The following is a 20987-nucleotide window of genomic DNA, read 5'->3' on the forward strand; positions in this document are numbered from 1 at the left end:
CATCAACACCATCACAGATATCCAAGGATGAATTTGAGGAGGAGGTATAGACCAAATGTCCTCTTACCACTTTAGAGTGACACAGTCTTACTTACTGCCTATCCAGGTAACCAGCCTGGGATCCTCCATGGCGCTCTCCATAGTTTTGTTTGGGTCAGAGGTCCTAGCGCTTCATCAGTCTTAGGCTGCCAGGCCCAGAAAATCTGAGAGGCTTTGCTGCAGAGCAACCTGGGAAACTGACCCACCTTGGCGAGGCAGGGAAGGGCAGTGTATTTTTCACACTTACCTCACTGGTCCACAGTTGGGGCAGATCCCTGGTGGCAGGTGAGACGAAGGGAAGCTCCTCACTGGTGATCATTGCAGCACTGACGCACGTCCAGGTGAAGTCTCCTGTCCATCTTCTGGAGAAGACCTCAGGGTTGCCACCAGGACCTGGCATCGATGTCTGTCATGAAAGGCCCTTTCTTTTTAAACACTTTCAATGCCATAATTTAGCATGTTTCTGGGGGTAGGGGTTAGGAGCCATCATCTAATATATTAAGTACATCTGATTTTAAACAAACTTTATTTTAATTGTTTTAGGCTTAACCTGACAACATGGCTTAAGCTTTTCTTGTAGTTGATGAATTACATTTGTACTTAGCATGATTACAAACACAGTTCTGAGCACATTAAAAACTTTGATCATGGGCTGGCGAGATGGCTCAGTGGTTAAGAGCACTGTCTGTTCAACTCCCAGTACCCACATGGCAGCTCACAACTGTCCGTAAGCAGTTCCAGGTGGGTCTGACACCCTCACACCAATGAACATAAAATAAAAAATAAAAAATAAAAAAAAAAACAAACTTTGATCATTTATAAGGTGACTGACCGTTAACTGGCATGTCTTATCTTTTAACAGTTTATAACAAATAAGTACCTTTTATAAGATTAGGATTTTACAGTTTTATTCCTATTAAGTTTGAGCCTTAAGTTTTTGAATTGAAAGTATTGAATTCCAGCACTCAGGGAGGCAGAGGCAGGTGGATCTCTGAGTTTGAGGGCAGCCTGGTCTACAAAGCGGATTGAGGACAGCTAAGGTTACACAGAAAAGCCCTGTCTCCAAAGAAAAACAAAATTAAACAAACACAAAAAGAGGCTCACAGTTTTAAATCAGTTTCTGCTAGCCTGAATGGATCTTAGGAATTTACAAGCCTTATTCATCAAACAGGTTCCTTATCTTAAATATATATATATATATATTAGAAGCCTGTTGTTGAATATAGTTAGCTAAAGACATAAGTGGTTTAGCTATGGTTAGAGACAGGTGGGGAAGGAGTCAGGAGCAGAGCAAGGAAATGGGAGAGACATACAGGGTTAAGTGCTGTGTTGACAAGAATTTCAGTCATGGAGTTCCCCAGTGGACCTAGAGATTTGTCAGAGAGGATCAATGGAAGGGCACTCTTTACTCCACAAAAATACGAAAGGGTGTAGGGAGGCGTCTTAATACCAACACAATTTTGTGGTAGATTCCATATGCTAAGAGACAGAGTAGGCAGCTCCACTGAGTCAGTGAGGAGATATGAATGGTTAGAGTAGGTAGAGGAGAAACAGCTGAAGATGTGGCTCTGAAATTTGGAGTCAGATATGGTAGGTGGCAGGAGCCAGCAGAAGTGAGTGATCTGAACCAGGGAGGATCAAAAAATCGGCAGTTTGGTTCAGCTAGGAGGGCCAGGACCTTTCGGAGAATTAAATGTCTCTCTTAGGTTTCAGGCACCAAATATAATCGAAGTTGCAGAGATAATCCCCAACTAGACAGATCTGTGGTTAGAAAGAAGTATTTTAGGGATTGAACTGCCAAGGTTATTGCCTTAATTAGTGTATCTATTGCTGTGAAGAGACGCCATAACTACAGCAACGCTTATAAAGGAAAGCATTTAATTGGTGCTGGCTTACAGTTTCAGAGTAAATTTAGCCCATTATCCTGGTAGGAGCATGGTACCATGCAGGCAGACGTGGTGCTGGAGAAGGAGCCGAGAGTTCCACATCTTGATTCATAGGCAGCAGCAAAAGAATTGAAACACACTTCCTTCAAAAAGGCCACACCTTCTCCAAACAGGCCACACCTCCTAATAGTGCCACTTCCTATGGACCTGTGTAGTCCATTTTTATTCAAACCACCAGTCATCTGTAGGAGTGGAAAATGGCAGAAAAGCAAGCAGCTTTTATATGACAGTCATCGGGGTGGGGATATTCACTGGTACAGGCTTTGCAGGAATTGATATCCTTGCCAGAGGTAGTTGACTTTTGGGAGAAGGTTAAGGGAGGTTCTGGAAGATTAATGGTGGTTTCTGATATACAGAAACATCTTAAGAGTTATGTTTTCATGTAGTGCTATTGCAAAAAAAAAAGGGGGGGGGGTGTTTTTCTAGTAACCAGGGACCGCTACGCTTGTTTACACAATAATAACCTCACTTTTAAGGCACTGCTGTTTAATAGGAGGAAGGATGGGTGGGAGTGGGGTTTTGGACCGACAGTGAGCTGCCTGATGTAGGTGCTGAGAATTGACTTGGGTCCTCCAGAGGAATGATCTTCACCGCTGAGCCATCTGTCCAGCCCCCTATTTTAAATTATAATTTGTTGTTTTGTTGTTGTTGGTTGACACAGGGTTTCTCTGTGTAACCTTGGCTGTCTGGAACTCGGAGATCTTCCTGCCTCTGCCTCCCAAGTGCAGATTAAAGGCACCACTGCCAGGCTATTTTAATTCTTTAAAATTTAATTCCCTTCTTTTTCCGTGTACAGGCATTTTGCCTGCATGGCTGTCTGTGCACCATGGCTTGTCTGGTGTCTGAGGAGTCAGAATAGGATATTGGATCCTTTGGGACTAGAGTTTACAGATGGCTGTTGGAATTGAACCCTCTGTAAGAGCAGCTAATGCTCTTAACTGTCCAGCCATCTCCTTCAGCACCCTACTTCATTATTTCAACTTCAGATATATGTATATGAGCATTAGGATCTTCCTGTGTAGTACATGCTGTCCTTCCTCAGCTTCTTGGGAGCTGAGATTATAGGCATGTACCACTGTGTGGACATAATTTATTACTTCAGAAGAACTTTTAGACATTCATTTTGTCTGAGCACCTGTGTGTGCAGAGTCAGAGGACGGCTTCCTGTAGTTGGTTCTCCTTTCCACCATGTTGGACGCAGAGATTGAGCTCAGGTTGTGCGCTTGGCAGCAAGCGCCTTACCCATTGGCCATCTCACTGGATGCGAGCCTTCTGCTGTTGGTTGGTTGGTTGGTTTTTGTTTTGTTTTTTCAAGACAGAATTTCTCTGTGTAGCCCTGCAGTCCTGGAACTCACTCTGTAGACCAGGCTGGCCCCACCTGCACTATCTCCCTGAGTGCTGGGATTAAATGTGTGTGCCCCCATGCCGGGCTAGCCTATTGCTCTTTAAAGAGCACATTTATAAACAGTAGAGTTTAGTTGAGTTCACATAACCACTCCTGAAATTGTTAGAAACAGTCTCATTCCTAAGTGGGCTTTTTTTCTTCCCCTTTTCATGCTACAAATGTAGTTAGTTAATTAGCAGGTAAACTTGAGCCCAAGTACCTGTTGAATTCATTTATGGGCTTTCCTATAGAAGAAGTTAACTGTAAATGCTGGTGAATATCTTTTGTATTTGAAATCTTTGTGTGTGACCCTGATGAATTTTGTAGTGTTAGAAAGAACGGGCAGTTGGATCACAATTGAGAACTTTACTCTTTCCTGTTCTGTCTCTTTAAAAAAGTAACTTATTTTGTTCTTTCATTGTTTTTTTTTTTTTTTTTTGCTCCAGAATAAAATTTATGTTTGCACACAATTATTATGTTTGACATTTATTTATAAGTATAGTGTGTATACACACATGCACAAATGGAAGTCAGAGAATGAAGCAGAGGTCTGGTCTCCTTCACCTTGTGGGTTCTGAGGATCAAACTCAAGTCATCAGGCTTGGCAGAAGGTGCAGTTACCTGCTGACACGTCTTGCTAGACCTAGGTCTTTCCATTGTGTTTAGTGTACTCTGGGTACTAAGACCCCTAGAAGAGCTCTTAATAGTGGGCGCTTACTGGTAAAAGCCTGATCTTTAATTTGTGGCTCTGTATGGGCATGTTCACGTTGAGTTTGGGTATAGATTAAAAATCTTGTTGGCCTGATGTAGCACAGATTTGCAACTCCAACATTCGGTAAGTAGAAGCTGGAGGAGTAAATGTTTTCAACAGCGTAGGGTAAATAGTGAGACTTTATGTTAGAAAGAGAGAGAATGAGTCCTGGAATCATCCGTCTGTTTATTCCTGTATCCCACAACTGTCAGCACTCACGATGAGCATGGTGGTGCTAGCCTCTAGGAGGTGTTGTGAACTGCGTGCTTCTGGTATTGTAAGTAGTCTCAGCCGACTCTTCCATTTGGCTTGCAGGTGAACAGTCTGCATGTTGCTGACCCAGTGGAGACAGTGCTGCAGCTCCAAGACTGCAGCATCTTCATCAAGATTATTAACAGCATGTGAGTGTGCATTTTTCCAGACCCTAGGTAGTGGTGGGGACTGTGTGTGCTTGCCTGGTGGCCTCTGGCCAGAAAACCAGGTAGGATTGGGATAACAGAAGGGTAAGTGGGCTCAAAGAGTAGCACCTTGAACTTGCCTTTCTAGTTAACTGTCAGTGGGAAAGGTTTCATTTTTGTCCTATCCAAAGACTTCCTCACGCAGACACAGAAAGCTCTTCAAGTCCCTATGCACAATTCCAGCAGACTACCCCCAAGAACTTCCAGTCTTCCTGTTTCAAAAGTAGTCTTCTGGGAGTTTAGCTTAGTGATAGAACGCTTGCCCAGCAAGGGCAAGGCCCTGGTTGTGTCCTCAGCTCCGGGAGTGTGTGTGTGTGTGTGTACGTGTGTGTGTTTGGGGGGGGGGTCCTCTGTCCCTCTTTTCAGGATTCACCCCTCCCTCACTATTATTATTGTTAGTGTGTGTCATGTGTGTGAGTGAATGTACGTGCTTGTATGCCACATCCCTCCTGTGGAGATCAGAGGATAACTTTCAGGAGTTGGTTCTCTCCTTCCACTATAGGTTCTAGGATTACACTCAGGTTTTCAGGCTTGTGAGTCTTGCTTTTTACCTACTAAGGCTTCTCACTGGCCTAGCCAAGTGTGTTGAAGTGATAAAGGTGAATTGGAATTCTTTGGTGGTGAGTCAGGTGCTGCCGAGCAGCCCAGGAACAGACAAGCCTACTAGAGTGGTTTTATGTTATCCTTTGAAATTTGGGGTTGGGGTTATCTTACAGGAGTTTTAAACAGCTTCTGGTTCTGACCAGCACCTATTTTGGTTCCTTTGAAAGAAATCACCTTTGGCCCAAGTACTCCCATTTTCTTACCCAACTACTCAGGCAGGTCATTTCAGCATTGTAATGAATTCCTTTCTCTTGTTGGCACTGACTTATGTTAGATCACTGCTGTCTTCGTCATTGTCTTCCTCTTTCCTCCTCCTTGCTTTTTCTTTCTTCCCTCTTTTTTTTTTTTTTTCTTTTTTTCTTTTCTTCTCTTTCTTGATAGGGTCCCATGTAGCTGTAGCTCAAACTGACTGTATATTGAAGGATGATCTCAGACTTGTCTCCCAAGTGCTAGGAAGATAGACAGTTGTCACCATACCTGACTAAAATCTTTATCCTAGTGGTGAAGATTATTAAGTTTGGTGTGGTGTCATACTGTAGTTCCAGCTGCTTGGGAAGCTGAAGCAGGAGAGTTGCTGTTGAGTATGAGCAACACAGTGAAAAACCTTCTAAGCTGGGCATAGTGGCATATCCCTTTAATCCCAGCACTCAGGAGGAAGAGAAGGATGGAGCAGCCTGGTCTACATAGTTTCAGGACAGGCATAACTATGGAGACCCTATCTCATTCCTTCCCCCAAAGTCTTTGTCAGCAGCCTGCCTTATTTCTTCTCACTGAGCTTGTTTCCTGCTTCTTTCTTCTCTCATCCCATTGTCTTGATCCTGTAGAAGCACTAAACCCTGGTTTTGTTCATTGTGTCGTCTCGGGGATGCGTAGCTTGTTCCTTCTCTTGTTGCCTAGAAACTGACAAATAGAGGCTCTTTTCTTTTTGCAAGGGTGCTCTCATAGGTAAGGTTATAGACCACCCAGAGGCCAGCAGTCTGCAGCTTCTAAAAAAATGTTAGTTTCAGAGGGTAGGAGATAGGAGAGGTGTTCAGTATTTAGTGACACTTGCTGAACAATCGTGAGCACTGGGATTCAGATCCCAGCACTCATGTAACCAGCAAATGCCTTTAACTTTAGCTCTGCGGGATCCAGTGCTGCCTCTGTCTTCTGCTTATACTTGTGCATGTTCACATACACACATACATACAATACACATAACAACCTAAAATAAATCTTAAAAAAATAGATATATGTTCCTAGCACTCATGAGGCAGAGGCACATTCTAGGTCTACATGACAAGTTCCAGGCCAGGCAGAATTACCGACATAATAATCCTCTCAAAACAAACAAGCAAAATAACAAAACTGTTTTCAAGTTGTAATATGGTTAATTGAGCATCTGTCATCAGTGGTGAATAAACCCAAAAGACTGGCAGTACCTAGCCCACCATTTAATTTTACCATCACTCAAAGACAAGCAACCAGGTGTAATACCCTCTGTGTTACAATATACATGAGGATGTGTGTGTGTGTGTGCTGTTTTAGATTCAGAATAGACAAAGAGTTTTTGTTTTTGAAAAAAATTAAATTTCTGAGCCATCTGCATTGGTACACACCTGTAATCGCGGCACTCCAGGAGGCAGAGGCTGGTGGATCTCTGTGAGTTCTAGGCCAGCCTGATCTACAAAGTGAGTCCAAGACAACCAAGGCTACACAGAGAAATCAGGCTTTGAAAATGAATGAGAGAATGAAAGAAAGAAAGAAAGAGAAAAAGAAAAGAAAAGAAACGAAAAGGAAGAAAGAAAGAAAGAAAGAAAATTAATTGCTGGGTTGGAGACCTCTCATTGGTTAAGAGTACTGGTTGGTTGATCCTTCAGAGGAACTGGGTTTGAATCCTACCGTATATACAGTGGCTCACAAGCGCTGTAACTCCAGTTCCCGGGGATTTGATATTTTTTTCTGATGTCCATGGGCAGGAGTCACTCAGGGCGCAAAGCATACATGTAGGCAAAACACCCATACACAAAAAACTTTTTTTTTTTTAAGGAAAAGATAACTTTTCTTGATTTTCTTGATTACAGAAGCAATAGATAATCCATACTCTATGACTTTTCCTGGGGAGATGCACAGAAGTGGCTGAATAGCACAGATAGGATGCTGCCAACAGACCTAAAAACATTTTACTCAAGTCTACCATGGGAATCACTAGTTCACTGCTTAAAGGGGCACCGGTGACTCGGGCAGCCGCACCGCCAAAAGTGCAGCCTAGAATGGGTGACAGCTCCGCAAAGGGACTCTTGACTACAGTCTGCCAGGACCTTCAGGAAAGTCTCTTCTTCATCCATCTGTATGCACGCAACGTAAGGAGTAGGCTGGCCTTGGATTCCTAGTCCTTCTAGCTCTAACCCAAACTCAGATTATTTTAGGTGTGAACTACCACACCTAGCTTTAATTTGGTTTAAACAAGTATATTTTGCAGACATTTGGGTAGAGAAACCTCTTATTTATGTTAGGTTACTACAGTACTCTTCTCCAGGAAGGTAAGGGCTTACTGCATTCCTGAGTGGGTGGCTAGGGAAGGGTTTTTTCGGGGGAGGTAATCAGTGAGATCAGCATTTTTCAAGACTCTAGGAGTCACACTTAAGTGCTCGCAGCCCCAGTGCCTCTTGATTAGAGTGAAGAGAAGTCTGTCCCTTTGTGCCCAGGAAAGGGTGAGGTAACTCGTGGTCCTTCTGTGGATGCGCCTTGTGGTTCACAAGGATATCTGTAGCACTTGAAAGGCTCTTGTCCAGCCCTGCTGTCCAGAAACTTGAGAATTTAGGTCTTGAGGAGTCTGCATATCTTCGATCATTAGCATTTCCAGCTATACCTGGAGATAAGTTAGCTTTCTAGTAAGGTGGAAGAGCAAAGGCACCTCAGAAAAGGAATCTGTAGACAAAGTGGCCTGACTGTGTGTGAACGTTCCCAGGTGCCTTCCTCCCTTCCTTGTTTCTCGCTTCTGTGTGTTGGCTGTTGGACAGTTGGGGGAAGGCAGGGGCATTCATCAAGAATGATTACTCCTTGGCACCACCTCTTAGAGTCTTCATTCATTTCTTCCTGGGCCTGGTGTGGGAACTTTGCCCTGTCACTTCAGAGTCTTGCCTTCACCCATTTTTTTCAAATCTTAGCCCTGTTTTCTCTCCCACTTTACGTTAGCTTCCTCACTTGTTAGAGTTGAACCACAAATCTTTCTTTTATTGCAAATGGGTTAGCAGAGTGCCATGCTTTATAAAAGGACCCCATGCTTCAAGTCTCCATTTCTTACCCACCACACATCTTCATCAGAATCAGTTAGCAGTCTGAATCTTCACTACCTCTAGGCCTAGAACAGAGTGGGCCTGAAGGGGAGGGGAGGCTGTAGTTGAGCAGTGAGGCAAAGATGGCTAAGTACTCCTGTCCTTTCATTCCAAATGAAAATGCTCTTTTCATTTGTTTTAGCCATAACACTGAAGAGGGGCAACAAATCCTACAGCAGCCGCTGCAAGAAAGACTAGACTTTGTTTGCAGTTTTCTACAGAGTAAGTATCTTAACTAGCTGGACAGCTTGAGCTCTGGGACTTGGGAACCAGAGGACTCAGTCGTGGGTGTCTGGCTGGAAAAAGGTTCACGGTACCCTACTCTAGCAAAAAGACAAACATAGCTGTGTCAGTCTCTGAGATGCCTCTGTTACCAGCTTATGTTAAAGAAAAAAAGTCTCTGCAGTTCCAGAGTCCATGTCAGGCCCAGACAGATCAGAGGGTTGATACCACTTTGCTCTTGTGTTCTCCCTACTTTGAAGAGATAGGGGAGAAAAGGATTCACATTACCCTTGTAAGAAAACTTCTTCCTATTACAGGAAAAATAGTTTTCTTAGGTAGTTGCTTAGGTGGTAGTGGGTAAAGGGGCAGAGGCCAGTTCTTTTAGACATAGGTTCTCTGTGTGTCATGTGGAAAGAATTGCTCATCAGGTTAGTGTAAAAGTGTTTATGAAACTTGGGGCACAGAGTGTGTCAGCTCCCCGTTCCTGGACTGTTACAGATTCTGTTACTACAGAACCTGTCATCTTTAACATGGGCAGGGCTGCCTGCCATCTCTACTTGAGGAGAATTGTAGGGCAGGTGAGATTTTTATCCCTATTGTGAAATACTCTAGCAGCATAAGGGCACAGCGTCCTCCATTGCTCTAACTGGACTCAGCTGTAGACTTCCTCTGCAGCCTTATTTGGAATAGGACTCTAGAATGATCTTGTATTTTGGTTCCTTCTGTGATGCTAAGGGAGGAGTTGATGAGCTGGCAGGTAGGTATAGGCTCTTGACCCAGACTTACTGCTGATGCCCTGGCAGCTTTATTCTAATACCATCTGTGCAGAACTTGGGCTGCACCAAGGTAGAATTAACTTTCAAGTGGAAATACAAGGCAAGTGAGAAAAAACATTAGGAATAAGTAACCCTTTGTCTTGTAGTCTCACTGGTGGTTGTACTTCTGTTTTTGAAGCTGAGTTTTGAGAGTTTAGTGTTTGCTTTGTGGTTGTCATTACAGAAAACTGGAAACATCCCTTGTCTACACAATGCCTGGTATCTGTGCAGAAAGTGATGGAGGGGTCCGAGATGGAACTGGCCAAGGTAACTGTGGGTATCAGACTTGGGTGGCAGGGCCTGAGAAATCTGCAGGGCCTTTCTGAACCCGAAGGCGGAGTACCGAGTGCTTTGCTTCTGGGGTTCTTCAGACGTGGAGGCCAGACCAGCCAGTTGGCTGAGTCAGACGCCATTTTGGCCACAGACTCAGGGACTCCATGATTTTTGACAGAGAACTTTACTGGACCAATACTAATGCCCACAACAGAGGCTTGCAGGAACCCGTTCTCACTCAGTGATCATCATATTTTTCTTTCAAGCTCAGTTGAGTTCATTTCTTCTGCTGGGTGTTGGTCTGTAGAGGGTAGTGCCCCAAGTTTTTTGCTCATGATTTCACAAGTCAAGTTATTTAGCTGTGTAGAAATTCTGACATCTATCTTTTTGCACTGTGAGCATTGAGCCCTTGGATTCATTCATTCATTCATTGTTGATGTCTTTTTGTTTATTTTTTGTTTGTTTTTTTTTTTCTTATGAGACAGGGTTTCTCTGTGTAGCTCTGGCTGTCCTGAATTCACTCTGTAGACAAGTCTGGTTTCAAACTCAGAGCTCTGCTGACTCTGCCTCCTGATATTGGGATTAAAAGCATGTGCTTCCACTGCCTGGCAGGGCCTTGGATTTATTTTGGAAAAAGGTGTCTCCTAGAATTTATTTTTTAATTTTTAAGATATATTCATGTATGTCTGTGTGAAGGTATCATATCCCCTGAACTTGAGTTACAGTTATGAACTTCCCTGTGGGTGCTGGGAATTGAACCTGTGTACTCTAGAAGAGTAGCCAGTCATCTTAACTGCTGAGCCATTTCCCTTCTGGGGCTACTATGGATGGTGACTTGAGACTGCTAATTGGAGAGATTCAGAAAGAGAATAGCTCAGAGCCCTCAAAACAGCTTTAGAGTGGGAAGACCAGGAAAAGCTATATCTTAGTGACTGCATCTCTTTGTTTGGCTTACAGATGATAATGCTGTTCTTATATCACTCCACCATGAGCTCCAGAAGTCCCCGGGACTGGGAACAGTTTGAATATAGGATTCAGGTAGGCTCTTGTGTTTTCATCCTATTTGCCAGTCCAGCCTGGGCTTCCCTTGCCCAACTGTTTCTCTTTAAATAAAAATATTAAGCTGTAAAAAGTTAATATTTATAGTAATGAAAGCCCTTTGTTGTTTAAAAAAAACAAAAAGCAGAAGATGTTGAAGTACAAAGAAGGAAATGATATTGCCAGTAATCTCATTCCCAAGAACAGCTGTTAACTTTTTGTTGTTGTTGTTTTGTTTTTGAGACAAGGTTTCTCTGTGTAGCCTTGGCTGTCCTGGACTCACTTTATAAACTAGGCTGACCTCGAACTCACAATGATCCACCTATCCACCTATCTCTGCCTCTGGGATTATAGGCCTTCACCACTGTACCCAGCCAGCTGTGAACTTTTTAAGAGATTGACGTGTGTGGTCTTTTTTCTGTGCATGTTTTTAATTGTCCTCTGTATTTGAGAGTATGGAGAAGTTATTTCCTTCTGTGTGTGTCCTCCACTTCCTCTTTGATCTGATAGAGATTATTTGCAAGATGTCAACAAAGTTCTGTGTAAAAGCTTTCTAGCAGGGAAAGAACAAGTTGAGCCAGTGTGTTGTGAGTTAGGCCATGGAGCATCAGCTTTATGGGAAAGGAATGATCCAGCAGGCCCTGGGGGCTTTGCACTGCTGCGGTAAGTCCTGACCCCCCGTTCAGTGCCATCCCCAGCACCACAGTAATGTTCCCTTTCTCTCCCTGTGGCACAGGCTGAGTTAGCTGTCATCCTCAAGTTTATGCTGGATCATGAGGATTCACTAAACCTTACTGAGGACCTAGAGAGCTTTTTGGAGAAAGGTGAGTAGGGCCACTTGTGTGGACCCATTCTCTCTCTCTCGCAGAGGATGCTGGGATTCTCTGACCTTAACTCATGGCACATTCAGTAGTCACATGTGATGGAAGGTGACTTCTGAGCCATGTGCTAACACCTCAGACCATCTGGAGTAGCTCTCAGCAGGGTGTTTGTAAATGCTCTCACTGGCATTAGGGTGAGCTTGACTCCCACTTCTCACATTGTTTTGTTTTGCTTTTTACTTGTTACCTTATATGTATGGGGGTTTTGCCTGCGTGTATATCTGTACACCATGTGTGTGATTGTTGTCCACAGAGGCCAGAAGAGGCCGTTGGATCTCCTGGAACAATAATTTATAACAACTTATAGTTGTAAATAGTCATGCAGATGATGGGACTTAAACTTGGATCTGCATGAACTGAGAAGCCATCTCTCCATCCTCCCTCCCTTTATTTTTTTATTTTATTTTACTTTTGTCTTATAAACTGTAGAAGTAGGTGTTTGAAACCTCTCTTGGAAATCTTGAAACAGGTTTCCCTTCATGCAGCTTGTTCTAGAGTCAGGTACATAAAAACCAGTAAACCTGAGAAGAGGACTAAGTGTAGACACGTCAAGTATCTCAGAGTGAGAGTCTTCACTTGTCATGGAGAGTTCACATGGGTTAGGTTCTGCCTAGTAATTGTTTCTTCAGTTTACATGGGGACGTCTGCAGAGTCACACCTACGAAGGTAGTGTTCTCCTGTTAGGTGACGGTCAGCATCTGTCCACCCCTTACTAACTGTTCTTGGTTTGCCTGTCTGTTTCTCACCCTTAGTTCCTTACACCTATTCCAACACTGTCTCTGAAGAGCTTTCTCCACCCAGCCACCAGGCCAAGAGGAAGATTCGCTTCCTAGAAATACAGAGGATTGCCTCGTCTTCCAGTGAGAACAAGTATGTCATGGGCCTTGTCTCCACATCGGTCTAGTCAGTCCTTGGATTCTGGAGACTAAGCTGTTGGCCAGCCTTTTACACCATTTTGGAAGTGCTTTGAGAGTTTGTAGATTGGGGATCTGTCGTGAGTTAGCCCTCCCTCAAAAGCCCTTTCTCCTGTTTATGGAAACCCCTCTTCCTTGGAAAATACACATTTCTAATTCTTCAGCCAGGAAATTAAGGCATGGAGGAGGTACAAGAAAAGGTTTTCCAGGTCATCCCCCGAAACATGAAGTAGCCTTTCAGATAGAACCTGGGTCACATTGGCCTCCCAAACCAGTGTTTATTCTCATCACTGGTACTCTGGTACTGTCCCATCCCTAGCTGCTGCTGGATACTTCAGACCTTAGGCTCTTACCCTGGCATATTCGCCGTCTCCTTCCTTAGCTTCCTCTCAGGTTCTCCATCCTCCCCTATGGGTGACATCCTGCAGACCCCACAGTTCCAGATGAGGCGGCTGAAGAAACAACTGGCAGATGAGAGGAACAACAGGGATGAGCTGGAGCTGGAGCTATCTGAGAACCTGAAGCTTCTCACTGAGAAGGGTAGGTTACTGATAGAATGTGTGAGTGCTGGGAAATGGGGAACATTTGGGATTTGCACCCAGGGAAGCCCAGGTGACAGACAGCTTTGCCTACCATCTTGTCCCTCCTCCTGACAATGAGCTCCGAGCTCATTGCTGGCACAAGTGGCAGTCTGACCTGTTAGACACTGAGTTTTGTTTCTGCACATGTCCCTTTTCTGTGGAATATATACCATGTACCTCCTTTGCTCTTTTCCTGTCCCCTGTATCTTTGCTGGTTCTCATCTCCTCCCCTGCCTTGGGCAGATGCACAGATAGCCATGATGCAGCAGCGCATTGACCACCTGGCTCTGCTGAACGAGAAGCAGGCAGCTAGCTCGCAGGAGCCTGGCGAGCTTGAGGAGCTTCGTGGCAAGAATGAAAGGTATCACTCCCTGCCCTCCTTCCAGCATCTCGTCCCTGTTGGCCCAGGTAGGGACCACTCATTCTCACCGCTCCTCTCCTGGCAGCCTTACTATGCGGCTGCATGAGACCTTGAAGCAGTGTCAGAACCTGAAGACAGAGAAGAGCCAGATGGATCGGAAGATTAGCCAGCTTTCTGAGGAGAATGGGGACCTTTCCTTTAAGGTGAGCGGGGCTGGCTGTGCATAGAGGCCCCTCAGGAAGGGTAGTGTTCTGGGAGTTTGCCCAAGAAGATTGAGAAGACTGTCTAGAACCTGGCGTGGGCTTTAGTCACTTTTCTTTTTACTGGTTTCTGCAAGGGCGCTCAGCAGCTCTAGATGATGATGTCTGTTTCTGAACGAGACATCTAATTGGCGGTGGTTGGGTTCAGGGTAGGAAAGGGTCATTGGAGGCCCCAGGGCCTGGGCTGCAAGAAACAGCTGGAGCGGGTGCCAGCTTTCCTCCGGCTCTTGTCTCAGGTGCGAGAGTTTGCAAGCCACTTGCAACAACTGCAGGGCGCGTTCAACGACCTGATGGAGGAGCATAGCACAGCTTCTCAGGAGTGGGCAGAGAAGCAGGCTCATCTGGAAAACGAGCTTAGCACCGCCCTCCAGGATAAGGTAACCCTCGGCTGGGAGCTGGCCACACTTTGTTCATGCAGCTCATCACTCCACCGAGTTCTAGAGGGATGAGCTGCCTCTCTAGGTTTGATAGTGTGTGGTCATAGGTTGGATGCAGTACACCTGTGAACTCAGTGAAGCGTGGGTCTTGGAAGAGTTAATCCATCTCTAAGAGGCTGACACCCTGTTAACTATTGTGTGACTGAAAGGCAACTCGTAAGCTCTTAGGGATTAGTTAGGATTTCAGGTTGTGTATTCTTTGCCGACAGGCTTGGTATATAAGTATATCTGAGGTAGGCTTTCTCATTTTGGAATATTTACATAGATATTATAAATTGCTCATCCCGCAATCTAAAGTCGAAGTGTTTTTTTTTGTTTTTTTTTTTTTTTTGTTTGTTTGTTTTTTAAGCAGCCTCGCTCTGTAGCCCAAGCTGGCTTTGGGATCTGTCCTCTAGTCCTTGTTGCCTGTATACCAGAGTTACCAGGACTCTGCCACAACGATTTCAAAATCCAACACTTTTTGGCTCAGAAAGTTTTGGATTTGGGGTTGTTTTGGATTCCAGTTTTCAGATTAAGGATGTCCAATCTGCATTGTTGTTGCTGTTATTAAGAGCACAGCTCTGCCACTTCCTAACCCAGTAGCTCTTGGGCATAGCACTTAGACTCTGGGAAGCACGAAGCAGGAAAAGTTTCTTTGTAAAAGAGTCAGTGGTAATTCCCTCTCCGCTTTTGGGTGGATCTGGAGTTAAGAGGTATATCCATCACATTGCTTTGTCTCCACCGTTGGGCAGAAGTAGATGTGGGTCAGATGAGGCTTGGCTGATGTAGTTGCCCTGGCCATTTCTTAAGTATTTGGACAGTGTGTGACTCAAGACTTGTCTGAGGAAGGCTGCATGGTAAGGAGATTGGGAGTAAGCTTTGCACATTTTGACTTAGTTCATCTGTGGAACTGAAGTAGAAAGTCAGGTTCTGAGGAGGTTCAGACCCATGGTGTCTTTTTGTTGATGCTGCTCTGAGACAGGGTCTTGGAGCCAGTGTTGGTCTTGGAGCTCTTGATCCACATGTCTCAGTCTCTCTAGTTTTGGGGTAGCCCTCCTCACTCCCAGATGAAACCACTGCTTTCTGAGGATTTTCTTTGGAGTCAGGGCAAAGGGAGAGCTAGGTAATAAGATGGTCGAGTCTCACTTTTTCTCTCTGTTTTGCTTTGTTTTTGTTTTTGAGACAGAGTTTCTCTGTGTAGCCTAGGCTGTCCTGCTTTGTAGACCAGACTGGCCTTGAACTCACAGAGATCCACCAGCCTCTGCCTCTCTGAGTGCTGGAATTGCAGGCCTGTGCCACCATGTCCGGCTAAGTTTCTCTCTCTCTCTCTCTCTCTCTCTCTCTTTCTTTTAAACTTTTATTAAATACACTTTATTCATTTTGTATCCCACCCATAAACCCTTCCCTCTTCCCCTCCTAATTCTACCTTCCCTCTTCCTTCTTCACCCATGCCCCTCCCAAGTCTCTGATAGGGGAGGTCCTCCTCCCCTTCCTTCTGATCTTAGTCTATTAGGTCTCATCAGGAGTGGCTGCACTGTCATCTTTCTGTGGCCTGGTAAGGCTGCTCCCCCCTCAGGGGGAGGTGATCAAAGAGCAGGCCAATCAGTTCATATCAGAGACAGTCCCTGTTCCCATTACTATGGAACCCACTTGGACACTGAGCTACATCTGTGCAGGGGTTCTAGGTTATCTCCATGCATGGTGCTTGGTTGGAGTATGAGTCTCTGGGAAGACCCCTGTGTTCAAATTTTCTGGTTCTGCTGCTCTCCTTGTGGAGCTCCTGTCCTCTCCAGCTCTTCCTGTTGCCCATTTCTCTCATACCCCACTTTCTTGATGGTGTGAGGTGAGGATCCATGTGGTCAGATGACTATCCCACTTCTCTGTTTTTACGGCTCTCTTGTTTTTTCCAAGAAATGTCTTGAAGAGAAGAATGAAATCCTTCAGGGAAAGCTTTCCCAGCTGGCAGACCGAGCAGCTCAATTGGGGGAGAGCCCAGCCCAGGAGAAGGGTGAGGTGCTGGGTGACGCCTTGCAGGTAGGAATAGACAGAATCTGTAAGGCAGTTTGTAAGGCAATTTGATGGGGTTGGTTCTTGGTGTTCCACTGATCCCCATTTGTCTCTTTATCCCAACAGCTGGAAACCCTGAAGGAAGAGGCAGCCAAACTTGCTGCAGACAACACCCAGCTCCAAGCCCGTATAGAGACGCTAGAGTGTGAACGTGGCCAACAGGAAGCCCAGTTGCTTGCTGAGCGGGGCCACTTTGAAGAAGAAAAGCAGCAGCTGGCCAGCTTGATTGCTGACCTGCAGAGCTCCGTCTCCAACCTCAGCCAGGCCAAAGAGGAGCTGGAGCAGGCCTCCCAGGCTCAGGGGGCTCAGCTCACTGCCCAGGTGACCTCTCTGGCAGCACTCAATGCCACCGTGCAGCAGCAGGATCAAGAACTGGTCAGCCTGAAAGAACAGGCCAAAAAGGAACAGGCTCAGATGCTACAGACCTTACAAGAGCAAGAACAGGCCACCCAGGGCCTCCGCCAGCAGGTGGAGCAGCTGAGCAACAGCCTGAAGCTAAAGGAACAGCAATTGGAAGAGGCAGCCAAGGAGCAGGAGGCAGCCAGGCAGGATCATGCTCAGCAACTGGCCACGGTTGTTGAGGCTCAAGAGGCCTCTCTAAGAGAACGGGATATTGCTCGCCAGCAGCTGGAAACATTGGAGAAGGAGAAGGCTGCCAAACTAGAGAGTCTGCAGCAGCAACTTCAGGCTTCTAATGAGGCTAGGGACACTGCACAGACCTTGATGACACAGGCCCAGAAGGAAAAGGCAGAACTGAGCCAGAAGATAGAAGAACTCCATACCTGCATTGAAGCTGCCCACCAGAAACAGCATCAGGCCCAAGCTCATGTGACAGAGCTAGAGGCCCAGCTTAAGGCTGAGCAGCAAAAAGCAACTGAGACAGAAAAAGTGGTCCAAGAGAAGGCCCAGCTCCAAGAGCAGCTTCAGACCCTTGAGGAGACTTTGAAGATTACCAAAGGCAGCCTTGAGGAGGAGAAGCGCAGGGCTGCAGCTGCCCTGGAGGAGCAGCAGCACTGCATTGCTGAGATGAAGGCAGAGTCCCAAAGTCTGATGGAGCAGCGTGAGCAGGAACAGAAGGAATTAGAACAAGAGAAGGCTGGGCGAAAGGGGCTGGAGGCTCGGTTACAGCAGCTTGAGGAGGCTCATCAGGCTGAGACCGAAGTCTTGCGGCGTGAGCTGGCAGAGGCCACAACCTCCCAGGACAGAAGTAAGAGTGAGTGTGAGCAGCTCATCAGGGAGCTTGAGAGCTGGCAGAAGCAGTTTGAAGCTAGACAGCAAGAGGAAGCAAGATATAGTGCCATGTTCCAGGAACAGTTAATGGCTTTGAAGGGTGAACATGAGAAGGCAGGCCATGAGGCACGAGAGGAGGCAGTAGAGATGCGCAGGGAGGGCCAGCAGCAGAGTCAGCTAGCCCAGATTTATGCCAACCTGTCCAAAGCCCTCCAGCAGGTCCAAGAGAAAGAAGTCAGAGCACAGAAGCTGGCAGGTGATCTCTCCCTTCTGCAGGAAAAGATGGTTACCACTAACAAGGAGGTAGCCTGCCTGAAGGCCTTGGTGCTCAGGGCAGGTGAGCAGCAGGACACAGCCTCACCTGAGCTACTCAAAGAGATGCCAAGGGCTGAAAACAGAGAGGCCGAAGAACAGCAGGGACTGCCATTTGGCAGTACACAAGCAGTGCTGAAGGCTGTGGAGTGTGAAGCTGAGCAACTGGGTCGTGAACTGGAGAGGTTGAGGACAGCACTGATGGAGAGCCAGGGGCAGCAGCAAGAGGAACGTGGACAGCAGGAGAGGGAGGTGGCACGCCTGACCCAGGAGCGGGGCCAGGCCCAAGCTGACCTGGCTCAGGAGAGGGCAGCCAAGGCAGAGCTTGAAATGAGGCTGCAGAACACCCTCAATGAGCAGCGTGTGGAGTTTGCTGCTCTGAAAGAATCACTGACCCATGCCATCACTGAAAAGGAAGGCAAAGACCAGGAGCTTGCCCAACTTCGTGGGCAGGAGGCAGCTCAAAGAACAGAGCTGAAGGAGCTTCAGCAGACTTTGGAACAGCTGAAAACACAGTTAGTCAAGAAAGAAAAAGAGTACCGTGCAGGGGGTACCACTGGAGAAGATGCTTCTGGCCCAGGAACCCAGTTGGAGACAGTTGGAGAGACAGAAGCTCCAGGCCCTGAGTTGGAGGCGCTTCGGGCAGTGGTCAGCAGGCTAGAGCAGCAGTGTCAGCAGCAGCAGCAGCAGGTTGAAGGCCTGACTCACAGCCTGGAGTCTGAGCGTGCTTCCCGGGCTGAGCAAGACAAAGCCCTGGAGACACTGCAGGGCGAATTGGAGGAGAAGGCACGGGAGCTAGGGCATAGCCAGGCTGCCTCAGCTTCAGCTCAAAGAGAGTTAGCAGCCCTCCGTGCCAAAGCCCAGGACCATAGCAAAGCTGAGGAAGAGTGGAAGTCCCAGGTAGCCCGGGGCCAGCAGGAAGCTGAGAGAAAAAGCAGTCTTATCAGCAGCTTGGAAGAGGAGGTATCCATCCTGAACCGCCAAGTTCTAGAGAAGGAGGGGGAGAGCAAGGAGTTAAAGCGCCTGGTTGTAGCTGAATCAGAGAAGAGCCAGAAGCTGGAAGAGAGGCTGCGCTTGCTTCAGGTAGAAACAGCCAGCAATAGCGCCAGAGCAGCCGAGCGCAGCTCAGCTCTACGAGAGGAGGTACAGACCCTCCGGGAGGAGGTAGAGAAACAGCGAGTAGTTTCGGAGAACTTGAGACAGGAGCTGGCCTCACAGGCAGAGCGAGCTGAGGAACTGGGCCAAGAGTTGAAGGCCTGGCAGGAGAAGTTCTTTCAAAAGGAGCAAGCTCTTTCTGCCCTGCAGCTGGAGCATACCAGCACACAGGCCCTGGTAAGCGAGTTGCTACCTGCCAAGCACCTTTGTCAGCAGCTGCAAGCTGAACAGGCAGCGGCTGAGAAGCGCCACAGGGAGGAGATGGAGCAGAGCAAGCAGGCAGCTGGTGGGCTTCGGGCAGAGCTAATGAGGGCACAACGGGAGCTTGGAGAGCTAGGATCTTTGCGGCAGAAGGTTGCTGAGCAGGAGCGAGCAGCCCAGCAGCTTCGGGCAGAGAAGGCCAGCTATGCAGAGCAGCTGAGCATGCTGAAGAAGGCTCATGGCCTGCTGGCAGAGGAGAATCGGGGACTGGGAGAGCGAGCTAACCTTGGCCGGCAGTTTCTGGAAGTAGAGCTAGATCAAGCCAGGGAGAAGTATGTCCAGGAGTTGGCAGCTGTGCGCACTGACGCTGAGACCCATCTGGCTGAAATGCGACAAGAGGCACAGAGCACCACCCGGGAGCTGGAGGTCATGACTGCTAAGTACGAAGGTGCCAAGGTGAAGCTTCTAGAGGAAAGGCAGAGGTTCCAAGAAGAGAGGCAGAGACTCACTGCCCAGGTAAAGTGTTCATCCCATGTCCTCCACATTCTGTAGCCCTCCGCTCACCCCTCACCCCTCACCCCAGGTCTCTACTGCAGTAGCCAGTCTGCCTGCCTTCATTCACTGAGTAGCAGAAAAAGAAAAGTAACAAGTAGATGCCCAGCTTTGTCCTAAAGAGGATGTTAATGGCAGCCTGTGGTCGTGCATGCCTGCAATTCCAGCACTTGAGAGGCAAAGGAAGATCATGAATTTGAGGCCACCTGGGGTTACGAGTTAGACCCTGTTTGAACTCCCACAGCCACTCCACCCCAACCCCAATAAGGGCAATGTCTGTAGCCTCTTCTGAAAGCTGATTCTGAAGAGTCAGGTTGAAGCAGGCAAACTGGCTTTGTTTGTTTGGTGTTTTAAAACAAGGTCTAATGTAACTCAGGCTAGCCTTGAACTCTTGATTTTCTTGCCTTCACCTCCCAAGTGTTGTGATCACAGTCATAATATATCCTGTTGCCTGGCTCCAGCTGCCCTTTCCTTCCTCTCTCTCTCCCCACCCCCTTCTCACTGCCCTCATGCTGACCACATAGAGTCTTTGGAAGAAGTATCAGAGCCCAAGTGAGGTCAGTCTGGCAGTGGCCCCATCTCACTGTCTCCATTGCTTCTCCCCCATGCACAGGTGGAGCAACTAGAGGTATTTCAAAGAGAGCAGACTAAGCAGGTAATGCCTGGGGTTCTTCATAAGTGCTGGCTGCTTAAGCGGTGACCAGTCTTGGTGCATGACCCCGGCTGCAGCTTGCTCCGCCAGCTCCTGTTGTGAACTGTTTGTGAAAGGCAGGGTCAAGCCATGGAATCAAGGCCCAGGCCTTGGGCCTCATCCTACCCATCCCAGGTCGGCCTTTCCCCTTCTGCCCTTTCTTTCATGTATCAGAGACAAGGTGTAGAATAGCTTCATCTTTCACCTGCACTGGTGACAAATCCACTTCTTGTGACTTCAAAACCTCTCAAATCCTGTTTTGAGTTAGGGAGACTAATGCAAGAGGAAGAACAGGTGTGGCCTTGTTTAGATTGTGGTCCTTTCCTACAGAGAGTGGATTTACCCAAGGCATGAAGGTGACAGATGAGGCTGCCCTTGGAAGTTAGGGAACCTGACAAGCTCTCTGGGGCCTCATCCCAGAGCCTCACTCATAGGGAGCTTTTTCTGACACGGGAAGTTAAGATTGAGAGAAGTAGGGAGGGGTCTTCCTTCCCCAAGGGGCCAAGTGGTCTGCCAGCTT

At 47.0% G+C, this 20987-nt stretch overlaps 1 protein-coding gene across 6 annotated transcripts in view; it reads left to right on the forward strand.

Annotated features, from left to right (window-relative positions):
* The window catches only part of Numa1 (nuclear mitotic apparatus protein 1), a 74919-nt gene that overhangs the window by 41585 nt on the left and 12347 nt on the right, over positions 1–20987 (forward strand). For 5 of the 6 annotated variants that reach the window (XM_055623019.1, XM_055623016.1, XM_055623020.1 and 2 more), the window contains exons 3-15: positions 4436–4521; positions 8641–8720; positions 9720–9802; positions 10766–10846; positions 11583–11670; positions 12480–12597; positions 13024–13181; positions 13466–13583; positions 13669–13786; positions 14080–14220; positions 16171–16293; positions 16393–19740; positions 20390–20431. In XM_055623019.1, coding sequence (XP_055478994.1) covers positions 4436–4521; positions 8641–8720; positions 9720–9802; positions 10766–10846; positions 11583–11670; positions 12480–12597; positions 13024–13181; positions 13466–13583; positions 13669–13786; positions 14080–14220; positions 16171–16293; positions 16393–19740; positions 20390–20431 — 4584 coding nt within the window. The remainder of the gene's footprint in view (positions 1–4435; positions 4522–8640; positions 8721–9719; positions 9803–10765; positions 10847–11582; positions 11671–12479; positions 12598–13023; positions 13182–13465; positions 13584–13668; positions 13787–14079; positions 14221–16170; positions 16294–16392; positions 19741–20389; positions 20432–20987) is intronic. The other variant, XM_055623021.1, reaches the window with a different exon arrangement.

This window comes from Psammomys obesus, unplaced genomic scaffold (genome assembly GCF_907164565.1).
Source record: "Psammomys obesus unplaced genomic scaffold, mPsaObe1.curated_primary_1811, whole genome shotgun sequence".
Lineage (NCBI taxonomy): Eukaryota > Metazoa > Chordata > Mammalia > Rodentia > Muridae > Psammomys > Psammomys obesus.